Below are 13,322 nucleotides of genomic sequence, written 5' to 3'. Positions count from 1 at the left end.
AAGGAAGACGTCGACAGCCGGGAGATAAAGGGGAAGACTAGGGGGAAAAGGAGAGAGACAGGTAGGGGGCAGAGAGGGTGTGTGTGCGTGTGTGTGAGAGAGAGAGGTACATAAGATGGGAAAGGGTATAGTAATGTTAAGATGCAGTGCGCCGTGTCTACATAACATCACATAGCCTAGAAATACAGCCAAAATTATCAATCATGATCTGAAAACATGCTGCTTATATCTTACTGAGCTATTAAAAAAAATGTTATCTTAATTCTGTACTTTCACCATCAATACTAATTCCTCTCGGTCAGATAACACCCCTTCTCAGGGTGATCAGTCAACCGTGATGTACGTCATCTAGGCGCCATTTTGTGAAATCACATTATTAAACAAAATCATTACAAAAATGATCCTATTTGGTATTTTAACTGGTAGGTCAAGATCAAGATATTAACAACACGGTCGCAGTTACTATCGAAAAATCAACTCAAGGGCGATTTCAATACCCTATTGTATATCCATACTTTCGAAAATAAATCAAGTTCGGATTACGTAACAAGTTGTTATCATATTTGCAAATCTTATTAGTTGACGCACAAGGCTATTGAATTGCCTTAAGTTGATTTTTCGACAGTAGTTGCGATGGTGTTTATAGCGAAGGAATTGACGCCTTATGTGCATGGACAACGGCATAAAACAGCAGAAAGGAATGAATCGGTACTCAAAGAGAAAACGAAAGAAACGTATTCTTTTAAAATGAGATTTAATGCGTAATACGAATGAGAGGGAGAAGTGAGATAGACTGCGTCCTCTATCTTCTTTAATCAAACCTGCAATCCGATTGTAAATTGTTTATATTATGTTCCGGTCTCGGTTTCACTGAAAAAACGTGAGTATTGTGTATTATCCGAGCTACAGTTATATATATTATGCCCGTGGATTGCACAGGAAGCGTCATTTTGGCGGTGAAATACTGCGTCAAGCCACAAAGCATTGACGCCTTCTTTTAAGGCACCATGCGAGAGGAACATCATACAAAAAAAAATATGCGAACTTAAATATGAACTTAACATACAAATGTTGCCTTGAAATACCGACGCCTTCATTTAATATGTTTGAATGGCCTGGGTATTATAGTCGCATATGGTAAGAATGACATTATCAAGGCAGGTTATCTGAGGAGGAAAATGCCTTCATCATATATATTATGGACAGTAAACGCTCCATAGCATCCATGTCTGCCACACCTGCCTTCACAAAGAAAGAACAAATCTTGACAAAATATAGCTAAAATTACTGGTATATTCAGGTGTGAAGAATCCCCCTTAGGACCGTATTAGGGCAGTTGTGACTAAAAAAACTGTGCCCCCTTCACTGAGGAAGCCTGGAGAGGGCTTGCCGGATTCCCCAAATCGTAATTTGGGGGGAGATACTTTCAAGAAAAAAAAATACGGGCTGCGACAAAGTAAACAAAAGCGCACTTATACCGTCCGTATAAAGTCATATAGAAATAGACAATGACACGTATTATAATGATATATATACATATTGCCACCCTATACACAAAAAAAGAAATCTTGATAATCTTTACAACCCCTCATCCCCCCCCCCCCCCTCCACTCCGGCGTTGGGATCGTCAAAACACCCCCCCCCCCCCTTTCGTCATTGCTATTATGAATCTCAGCATTAATTTATAATTTCTTTTTTAATTTTCTTTGGTTAATCAATATTTCTCTGACAAGCAAATGATAATACTGACACATCTGATATCTAGATATGATAATATAATATGTACAAGATATGTATTTGTTTATTGAATATTGTCAATACTTAACACTGAAATCAAAGAGTACACATACGATTTTAAATCGTCGGTACAAAATGATTATTTCAAATTTGATATAATGGGCCCTATCGGCATGTAGGTCTATTATTTTCCAGAAGTACTATTTATGTCGATGCAAAATAGGGAATATTTATGACGTTAAACATGTATAATAATTTCTTACACCATAGAGCAGATAAACATGACAATGGTAAGAATGCAAAAACTTTCTCAAGGGCAATTTCAATACCCTATTTACACATGATGCACATTGGCAAGTTAGCACTTTTCAATAGGTGATGCACAAGACTATTCAATTGACTTACTAGGTTGATAATTTGAAAGTCTTATCGATTGTGTTTGATTACGTGTATTGAATAGTTTCACATACATATCATAAAGGTGAAGAAAGTTTATAGCTATGAGTTATATATTTACGCTACCTCGGTTTAATATCTTCACATGCTATATTCACTCTCAATCTCCTTAAAATCTATACCATCCATATATCTATTGTTCGTTAAACGAAAGACAAAAACGTGCCATCATTGATGAATCATGTCAAACTATATATTCTCATACACTTTTGTTACGGTACGGTTCGACGTAAGGAATGCCATTTAGATCGAGGTATACTAACGCAAGCATAAAGTTCTGCGTCATGAAACAAGGCATCATATACTGATGACGAGATAATCATTTTCATTTTGAACTTTTAGTTGTCAAAGCAGTTCTGCATTCCATTGCATGCGAGGCGTCAATTGCCATTGCCTGACTTAGTTCTGCGTCAGTTGCCTGGCTTAGTACTGCGCCAGTGACTTAGTACTCCGTCAGTGACTAGTGCCATCTTTGACGCGCTATGTACGCGAGAATGACATCGTACAAAAATTGACTGCAAACTGAACAGTCCAAAGAAGGCTTAACTGACGTATGGACTACTTTCGATCCTCACAGGCTCAATTGGCGCAAGAAAAAACTCAGTCGAAATGGCACCTCGTAACATAAGTAATGGGTCTTTATTCTGACGACGTATCAGAATAATTTACCTATCGATAAGGCAATTAAATTAAACCTAACTTGTATCTAGTTTCCCGCTCTGACTTAACTAAAAGGCGGCTTTATTCGATGCCACTTGGCAACTTCGATGCCGAGTGGCTGCAGCATCTCCGTCCAGTGCGCCACACCCGTCTCCCCGGCCCCGATGCCGACTTCGACCTTCCCAACCATGACGTCGGTCGCTAGTCGTCGACCACGGAAGATGGCGAGGAGGATGGAGTGGTGTTGGATCTCATCGGATTTGGGATGGAAGAGGAATGGTTGATTCCAGATGGGGCTGGTACCAGAGCGACGCTGTGTGCTGTATTCTCCGACCATTTCACTCTGCTTCAAGAGACGGACAGTGACGTAAACATCTGAAACAGAAAATGATTTTTATTTTTTTTAATATTTTAAAGGTTATTTTTTTTTAATCTCTTGGAAAATATTTATATTTATCAGTAAAAAGTCATGGCACGTTTGTAAAGACTTTCGGTAAATAAAGCTAAAGGCAGTTTAACATGCAAAGACGTATACAATCCGAATAGTATTTTTAAAGGCGTTAAGTCATTAAGTTGATTTCTAGGAAGTTCTTACAGCCGCGTTTTTTAAAATTTGTATACGATTGCTACAGATACTCCATTCATTAATATTAGGTCTTTTCAAAAATTGATATAAAGGACGCAAAATACACCTATCCTTTTATAATGAAAACGCTAAGGGAGTTGGGAGATTCAGAAGTATTTACGCAATTTCTCAGAGATCTTCAATATCAAAGTAACTACAATTCTCTGCTGCTGGTTTTGTTGTTGTTCTGGGTCTAAAAACGTGGAGCATATCAAAGCCATATGGTTATAATTGCTGTTATTGCTCTGCACTCACGTCATTATATTAGGGCATCGATCCAGCCCATGCCTAAACGACGAATGCCCGTTTCATGCACATGGTGACACGAGGTGTAATTTTTTGACGTACGAATTCGTCAATTACTACTGGAGCTGCGTTCATTTAATGTGTCATAATAATGAGAGCGATATCGTACAAAGAAAGGAAGTAGAATTAACAGTGCAAATATTGCTTTGAATGACCAGCGTATGAGCTATTTGCCTTTGCGCGCTTTATTGTATTAGTGCAGATAATGACGCAGGTGAAATGACGCAGTTGAAATAACGCCTCGTGTTCAACGGCTTCATTGTGCTATGGTGAACAGTAAACCTTTATTTACAACGCCTATGCCAAACACCAGCCTTTTGACACTCCAAATATCCTTCTATCGAAATCGGCTGCCTGAACTCTAACGATTTTGGATTGCCAGAATGGAATGACTTCCCCTCTCCTGGGCCCGGTTGTGATTGGTGCGGATTAATTGCTCACAAGACCAATGGAAAACATACTCATATCTCTTTAGTTGTTCAGAGTTGCAATTAATTTGAATCAATGGCAACTGATAGGTCCAAAGGCCCCGTTTCATAAAAACTTGTCATCAATAACAAGTGCCACATTTCTATAACAAATTTACTCTTAGCCAATCAAAATTCAACGATTTCAGTAGCTTTTAACAGTTACTGCAACTTGTTATTGATAACGTTTTGTGAAACAGGGTCCTTGTCGTCATGGCTATCATGACCTAAAATCATACACTAACCTCCATTGCCAGGGAGAGCACTGTCGACCAAAAGGTTCTCTGCCTTCCTAATCATGACCTTAAGTCGATCTGCTAAGGGCTGGTATTGCAAGGATACAAACAGATCTCCGAGGTACGGCCGATTGGACGTCTCTTCCGAAGTAGACTTTGAGCGCATCTGTTTCATGCAGGGAAGTGAGGGCTGATATATTTTGAAGTGAATCAGTTTAAACTCTTAGGAGAAACAAAAAATCTGAAAATCTTTGGAAAGAATTCAACAGCAGTATTGTTTGGGGGAGGGGGCTTTCAAGAAGGACCGTCTGCGTTAAAAGTTGTCTTGAAGGAATTTGAAGTATCGTGGTCAAGTGGATAAGTCACCGCATTGTGAATTACAATGGTTTGAAATAAATGAGCTTAAAGTCTGCATTGTGGGAAAATGAATCTGGGAGGGTTTTGAAAGAACTTAAATTTACACGTAGTTATATTATACGAAATAGTGTCAGTTCAACGTTCAACAACAAACTGCGTTACACTACTTAAACAAGGTATATATTTTGACTGCGTTCAGGGGCGTACGCAGGGGGGGGGGGTTGGGGGTTCAACCCCCCCCCCCCCTTTGGTATGTTTATGTGTGTAAACCCCCCTAAAAAAACCTAAACCCCCCCCCCCCTTTGTATTTTTTTTTTTTTTTTTTTTTTTTTTTTAAATTATAAAAAAAAAAAAAAAAATGCCCACGGCTAACCTAAAAAAGGTGACCTTACCCCCCCAACGAAGAAAAATGTCAAATTTTCAAATTTCGAGACCAAAAAAAAAAAAAAAAATGTCCGCTTTTAAAATCATTTTAAACTTACCCTTTGTAAATTCTTCTTCGGAAGCTTGGTTCTCTTTATACTGAACGTCCTCTGTAATTCCAGAAGGCTGTCGCCCTTCGTCAAGAGCTGATGACACTCTGCAAAGACCTCTCCGCTAAAACGATCCTTTCGGTTCCACTTCTCCCTCACATACAGCTTGATCTTGAGGAAGCTGCCTTGTGCCTCGGCCAAGGTGACCTTACAGAACTGGAAGGACTCGTTGAAATGGGGATTTAGCGATTTACGGACGATGTCGGTGCGGAATCCGTCCCTGTACTTGGGCAGGAGACTGACCTTGAGGAAGGAGGAGCAGCCAGGGTAGTATTTTCGCGCCAATCCCGAGACGGATTTGAGACAGACGAACAGAGTGGAGTCCTGAGTTGAAAAGTAGAGCGAGAAGTGAACGACGGGTTTCTCGTTGCCGCCTTGATACACCGTCCATTCGGACTCGCGCCCGAGCTGCTCCAAGTCATTCTCGGAGCTGCACGAAGCGAGGGATGAATCCGATGACGACGGGGTCAGTGAAAGCACGGCCAAGGTTTGTCTTCTCTGAGGATCGACCGCGATCAATTTCGTCGAGGGTGCCGGTGCCCAAGACTGGGAGCGTCCGTAATTGTCAGGCTGGTCATTAGGTGTTTCGACCCCCTGATCATCCGTCTGTACATCACTAAAAGGATTATCCTCGATCGGATCTTGCCGAGGCACTGGGGTTGTTTTCAAACAATCTTCGTCTCTCTTTCGGAAGAAGTCGGCTTTAAGGGGTGTGATAGCGAGAGCATGTTCTAGCTTTTCTCGTCGTTTTTGACGTTTTTGTGTCTTCCTAGCTCGCATGCAGCAACAGATAAAGATGAGAAGACCGAAGGAGATGGAAACAGCTAGTGCGGTAGAAACCGCAAATATCAACGTCACTGTGAATTTAAAAAAGATTATTGAAACAAAAGTTACTTTCAGCTTTCTCATCACAAACCATATCGAATTATGAAGAAAACCAGAATCATAATCACGGATGTCTATTTGTTCACTTGGCGTAACTTAAGGTCTATAGACATGAGGGGGGGGGGAGCACAGCAATGTTTGGTTTCATATTATAGGTCCAATATTATTGAAGGAAATTCTATCTGGAATTTGGCCGTCTTTGAAGGAAATTTGGTACAAGAACCCATTGCCTTGTAACTTGATTAAAATTATGGTTTTAATAATCTCTAAAACGGTTGAAAATAAGAAAATCATATCCACGGGCTAGCATCTGGTTTTACCTTCTTTCACTAATCAGAAATTAACATTGGAGACGATGAGGCAAATAGCCAGGATATAGATAAGGAATAGGTCTATATTACATCAAAGAATGATGATGATTATTTTTATTATTATCATTACGAAATGATCATTATCATCTTCTTCCTCATTCTTTATCATCATCATCATCATCATCACCATTATCATTATCACAATAATAATAATAATAATAATAACAACAACAATAATGATAATAATAATAATAATAGTAATAGCTAGAGTAATGACGTGGCCATGAAAACAATAATCCTCAATGTTTGTTTTTGTTCTTGTACTCTGGCGCGCGAGCTGAGAAAGGCCAAATAATTATATGACGTCAAGGTGGCGTTGCCAATGACAAATAATGTAAATATTAAGAGAGAGAGAGAGAGAGAGAGAGAGAAGAAAAAAGAGAGAGTGGGGGTGGAAGAGGGAGAAGACGGCCTGGGGTGAGTATACCCCGGGTATATTCTGAGTAGTTTGAAAGGGTCACATAATTTTTGTGATAGTTCTTGTTGGGTCACAATGAATTTACTGACGAAATAGTCCGTTGTCAATAATTGGTAAATTATGAAAAATGTATTAGGCAATTTTTAGAAGAAAAAATGTCCAAACTAACTACGAGTGTTGTTTCCCAATTTAAACAAAATTGTCTGTTGTTACTTTTTAAGCATTTAAACAATTATGGTGGTTTTGGTCCTTTTCATGAATTATTTTTTAATTATTATTATTTTAAATATTGTAAACTGCAATAGGGACACGTATTCGAAATCTTTAAAAAAAAAAAAAAAAAGAGAGAAAGAATAAAGATTGGGAACACTGTGTATATTTATAGGTATGACATTATCTTTCCAAAAATATATGTTTCCAACAAAAATCCTCACAAAATTCCCCAAACAGCCGTCATTTGACCAAAAATAAATATCTTGGTTGGTCATGCTACCTTCTTATGGTTGTATAATCAAACGTTTACATATAACCATATAAGAGTGCTTTGGCATTGATTATAAGTTAAACATATAATTACGACCTCTGTAATTCATTAACAGTTAAAATAGGCAACGGGCGCGGATCTGGCTCTGGCATGCTTGGCTCTTGTATTTATTTCTACACGTGCCTCGTTTGAATTCTGCTACAATCAAGAAAAACATAGAGGGGGGCTTGAATAAACAAGCCCCGTCTGGAACTGCTACTGACAGGCGATATTGCAATGGGAATCTGAACACCTGTGATCTGGATCCGGACAGATAACAATATTTGCTCAATACCGGGCTCAATACTCCTAATGAATTGGCACTATTAGAATGATTAGGGAGTCACTATCAAAAATAGAATTTTGTTTTATCAAATTCCAACTAAATAGCTGATTACGCTTTTACCGATTACAAGTACTTATTTAATTGGGTATTTCTAAACTGTGTTGTGATAAATGGCAGTAACAACACGCTGTGAGACTTGTATATGTATATATGTATGTATATGTATGTATATGTATATTATATTTATATATATTTCAAATCGTAATTAAATATAAAGCTTATATTCTAGCGAGTAAAACCATCGGACGAAGACTTATGGAAATTAGCTAATGTTGTCTCCACATTCCTCCCTTTCTATTAAATTTTGCTCTACTCAAGAGCGCAGAATTCCATTCTCTAGTTGGCAATTAAAATCCTCCCTAATTTGGTACTTTAGTAAGGTTTTATGAATAAACTGGTCTTTTATGGTTTGGAAATTTTATCATAAGACCATGGATATCCTTGCACTCGCTAAAATATTAGCATTTACTCATTATACAAATGGTTTAGAAAGTATTTATCTCAATGTCACGACCGTAAATGTTCATGCAGTCTTCAATAGATCGGCTTACAAACATATTCAAATTGTGTGCATACTTTTGAAAACAAAGGTTGTTCTTGAAAACCTAAAGCTTGTCCGATACTTGCCTGACATAGCAACAGGTAAAGTATACAGACTGGATTCCAAGTATTGTAGTTCATTCATTGAAAACAGGTTAATGGGACAATTCGTAACTAGGTCTCCAGGAAAGAAACATCCATACATTTGAATTAGTAAACCCGTCTATTCCATTTAAAAAACATTAATATTCATGGCATTATTATTTTTTTTAAATGGTTTGGAAATCATTTTAAAAGCCTCTTTGTGATCGGAAGGTCATGCCACTTGAAACCATAAGTGCATTCGATTGCTTTCACGCTTGCCGAATCTCTTCAAAATGTCTGCCATTGTAGATAAACTTTTCATTCAAGTGCATGGTATGTGATGGGATGCTGTGTTGAATGAAGGGGCGGATCCAGTATTTTGTAAAAGAGGAGGGGCGCGCAATTTCCCAAAAGTCTGTGACAACGAAAAAGAAAGGGATGTGACATTTTTGAGGTGCATGTTGATCAAAACTGTGAACGAGGGTAGATTTCTGTTGCGTCAGTTATGCCAATCTGTTGTAAAAGGGCCAAGGGGCAGTTGTGCCCACTACATACCCCCCCCCCCCCCCCCTGTCTGCAAACGATGAATGGACCATGCAGAGATCTGAAGTATATTGATGCGTCATATCGTTCGGAGCTTTAGGCCTAACAATGGTGACCTGGGCGGTATAAATATAAGTTTGTGGTATTTTGATAACTGCAAAAATATGCCATTGGAATGAATTATATTTTAAGATGAAATTCATTTGGCTGTAAAACCAAAGATAATCTCCTTCCTATTTTCAAGATAGTAATTGTCTCACAAATAAAAGGCGATAAAGAAATATTTTCGTCCTGTTTCTTTATTTGTTTTTTTGTTAGTATGTTTGTTGGTGATAATCATTATGCTATGTTGCTCATTTATGGTAATCATAACTACTTTAATACACTTCAAATTGCCAATGATGTTGATAATATTTCACTGTATTTACAATGGACGTTCATTAAATTGCAGAAGTTTCGGCTATTAATTCGGCTATATGTCTTCAATGTTTTGAGAAACTTCGAAACTGTTTCCCGATCGTTCTCCTCCTCCTCTTTTGCTTCTTCTGCTCCTTTTCCTTCTTCTTTTTCGTGTTTACACGAAACATCATTCTGTGTCCCCTATGACACAATTCCATATTTTCCATCTGAAAATGAAATATGACTCAATATAGGCTACCCGACGACTTTGAGAAAGTTATCCCTTTCGTATAAGCCTATAACAAAAGCAAAATCTTTTATTTTGTCCAAGATACCAAAGAATGTTTTCACAGCCCGTCCTTTGTTCTTTTAAAAATAAAGCAGGCCAGGAAACAAACACAATAACTTTACAAATCGCATTCCTTAAAATAAACACAATAAGACAAATTGACAACGTACATCACAAAGGAACTAAAGTCGTATGTGCATGATAAACAATAGGTTACTCTAAACGACCTGACATGTACATGCTAGTTTTGATTATTCAACGACATAGCAACAACTGAGCTAATGTATGCAATCTGACTGCGTTCTGACGAGTGCAACACAAGACTTGTAAAAAAAACTCGACTACAATATATACACCAATTGAATTGGGAGACGAGAAGCACTATAAAATCTAAATTGTCAAACTATAATCTATGATGTACAAAATTGCTAGTCAAAAAGTGATGTCGGCAAACGCATGGAATCTAATGTTGATATTGTACTAATTAAATCTACAAAATAGAAATTGATGACAATTTTGTGTTTTAAAGTCTCATTTGATATCGCAATAATAGATTAGGCGCCATCGCGTCCGTCCATCAATACGTTAAATTATTACCAGTACATCACGGTATACACATCGGAAATACTTTAACGAATTAACGGTCTCATTTAAACTTGAACTGCCAACTGAAATGACGACTTTTAGTTAATAGGAAAGTAGTAAAAACTTACATGGAACCATGGTGATCCTCAGATACAGTTATTTTCCAACAAGAGTTGCTCAGAATATCCAAGAATTGTGATCTATCCGAGAGCGGTCTTCATAGGTTTGGATCTCGATCCGCACTGTTGTGCAGCTTGCGGTCGACGCCTACCGGCCGAGTCTCATCACTCCGTGCGTTGCAAAGATCTCGCTCAGGGTTTCTGAGATTGTAATTTCCCCTGCTTATTGTAAGAAATATAAGCTAGATAAACGTGATCTTTCTTGCTCTATTTTCCCCTTTTCAGACATTTAAACACAGCTAATGCCCTCTCTGCCTAAAAGCATTGTTTTACAATTTATATATCGTAGTCTTAACAATAAAGATCAATTAGATCATCAAAATAACACGCATGGTTCATTATAACGAGTTGTTAATCTGCGTGGTAGGCTACATATAGCCCCTAGAAGATTACTAGCAGAAGAAGAAAAAGAATGTTCTACACAAATCTAAATATGTCAGAAAAAGAGGAATAGGAGAACAACACCCGGATAACTACCCCCTAGGACAACTTCCCTCCGGACAACTATTCCCCGAACAACAGTATCCCTCGGATAGTTGTCTGGGGATAGATGTCCTAGGGATGGTTGTCGTAGGGGGTAGTTGACCGGGGGTAGTTGTCCTAGGGGGTAGTTGTCCTAGGGGTAGTTGTCCGGTGGATAGTTATCCGGGGGTAGTTGTCCCGGGTATAGTCGTCCCAGAGGGTGGTTGCGCTAGAGGGTGGTTGCCCTATGGGGGTAGTTGACTGGGGGGGGGGGGTATCCGAGGGGTGGATGTCCAGGGAGTGGGTGTCCTAGAACTGCAAATCTCCTATCATGTTCTTTAACGTTGTGAATCACTGAGCGGTGACGTGAGGGCCGCGGCAAACACCGCCCCCTGCCCCAGCTTTCTCAAAATGCAACTGCATTCTCGTCTCCAAATAATAATACAAATTTTTAACAAATACACAGAGACCGCCTCAATGCCACCAACATGAGTTGGCAGAAAGGTGCTGAATAATTTCAAAATAATTTATCGGCGTGCTGCAGATGTACGCCTATGCATGTATGACAAAGTGATTGATTAATATATTTGCTTCATCTCTACTTGGCTCTGTTCTTCAGAAGCGGATCTAGAGGGGGGGGGGGGGGTTTGGGGGGGGGGTTTGCAATCCGGGGACCATTTTTTTAAATCTTATCTTTTTTTTAAACTTGTAATTTTATTTTATTCTATTTCTATGTATTTATTTCATTTATTATTATTATTATTATTATTATTATTATTATTATTATTATATTATTATTATTATTATTATTATTATTATTATTATTATTATTATTATTATTTCTTTTTGGGGGGAGGGGGGGGGGGTTGGGCGAACAAATGTCACAGAGTCCCTTGCCCCCCCCCCCCCCCATCAGCTTTTTTGAGGACACGGGCCACCGCCGAAGTGACAAGCTAGGCCAGCGTTGCCGATTCTCATCCCCAAAATCCCCACATTAAAAAAAAAAAAAATTGGGGGATTGTTGAAGTCTTTGGGGATGAAAAATAAATATTTGGGAATGAAAATAATATTGAGTTTTATGAAAAACGAATTTGGGGATTTTCTGTCAAAATTTGGCAACTTTGGGGATATTTTAAGTGTCGTTTGGGTGGGGATTTTGTGAAGATTTAACCTGGCAACGCACGCTGAGCTGGGCTGCTCATTTCCTGGATTACTTGTTCAAGTTGCTCACTTGGCGGGGTTCAAATAAACACCTCAAAAAAAATCGGCTCGCCGCTTCGCGGCTCGTGGACGATGCTCCGCATCGTCATTATTTTGGTCAACCCCCCCCTCTAGTAAAAAGCTAGATCCGCCCCTGTTCTTCCTCCAATATTTAGTTTTTCAGTGTTTAACGTCGGTATTTTTCTCTCAACTCAACAATATTAAGACGCCTCCAGCTACCATTACTATTAGGCTTGCAATTTCGAAATGTAATCAAATTTATGCATAAGTCTTTGTTAAGTTAGTACCTCGTTACAAATTATTTCATTCACCTGTTAGCTGTTACGAATAATTGTATTTCAATAGTAAAAAATGTATGCAATTCGCATTGTGACTATTGAAATACACTAATTCGTAGCAGGTGAATGAAATATTTGTAACGAGGTACTTGACAAAGATGTATGCATTACATTTTGATCAGTGGCGTATCCAGGGGAAAAACATGTAAAAACACATTAGTTTTTGGGGAGATGGGACCCCTCCCTGGCGCTCAATCGGGGGGGGGGGGGGGGGGGTGCGATTTTCAAATTTTCGAGGGCCAAAAACTACCCCCCCCCCCCCACTGAGCGAATTATCGGACGGGTGTTTCGCCGCTAAATATTTTCTTCAAAAATTGGGCCCCCACCCTACCACCGACTGGATCCGCCCCTGGTGGTGGTGGTGCATTGTTGTGGTGGTAGTGGTGGTGGTGATACATCGGTGCGTTGTGGTCAGGCGCGTACACAGGGGGGGGGGGGGGGTTTTGGGGGGTTAAACCCCCCCTTTGGTATTTTTTTGTGTGTAAACCCCCCCTAAATTTCCCTAAACCCCCCCCCCCCTTTTGGATTTTTTTTTTTTTTTTTTTTTTTAATATAAAAAAAATAAAAAAATAAAAATTCCCATGGCTGACCTCCAAAAGATGACCTTACCCCCCCCCCCCCAACGGAGCAAAATGTCAAATTTTCAAATTTCGATACCAAAAAAAAAAAAAAGTGTCCTCTTACCCCCCCCCCCCCCCCCCCCCCCCCCCCCCCCCCGCTTATTCAGCAGCTGGCTGAGTTGTTGCGAAATTTTCGGCCCGA

General features: G+C 39.2%; 1 protein-coding gene across 2 annotated transcripts; it reads right to left on the bottom strand.

Annotated features, from left to right (window-relative positions):
- Positions 1–2,810: 2,810 nt before the first annotated feature.
- On the bottom strand, positions 2,811–10,724 carry LOC100891524 (synaptotagmin-5). Of its 2 annotated transcripts, none has more exons than XM_030977310.1 (4): positions 10,489–10,724; positions 5,327–6,234; positions 4,497–4,677; positions 2,811–3,228 (listed from the first exon to the last, which is right to left on the bottom strand). In XM_030977310.1, the coding sequence occupies exons 1-4, from the start codon at positions 10,496–10,498 to the stop codon at positions 2,918–2,920; spliced, it is 1,410 nt and encodes a 469-aa protein (XP_030833170.1). In that variant the 5' UTR covers positions 10,499–10,724; the 3' UTR covers positions 2,811–2,917. The 2 variants fall into 2 exon arrangements, with proteins under 2 accessions (XP_030833170.1, XP_030833171.1); XM_030977311.1 differs by having other exon boundaries at positions 4,497–4,653.
- Positions 10,725–13,322: the final 2,598 nt, after the last annotated feature.

This window comes from Strongylocentrotus purpuratus, unplaced genomic scaffold (assembly GCF_000002235.5).
Source record: "Strongylocentrotus purpuratus isolate Spur 01 unplaced genomic scaffold, Spur_5.0 spur5_scaffold_9, whole genome shotgun sequence".
Classification (NCBI taxonomy): Eukaryota; Metazoa; Echinodermata; class Echinoidea; order Camarodonta; family Strongylocentrotidae; genus Strongylocentrotus; species Strongylocentrotus purpuratus.
This window is presented reverse-complemented; position numbering and strand designations above follow the sequence as displayed.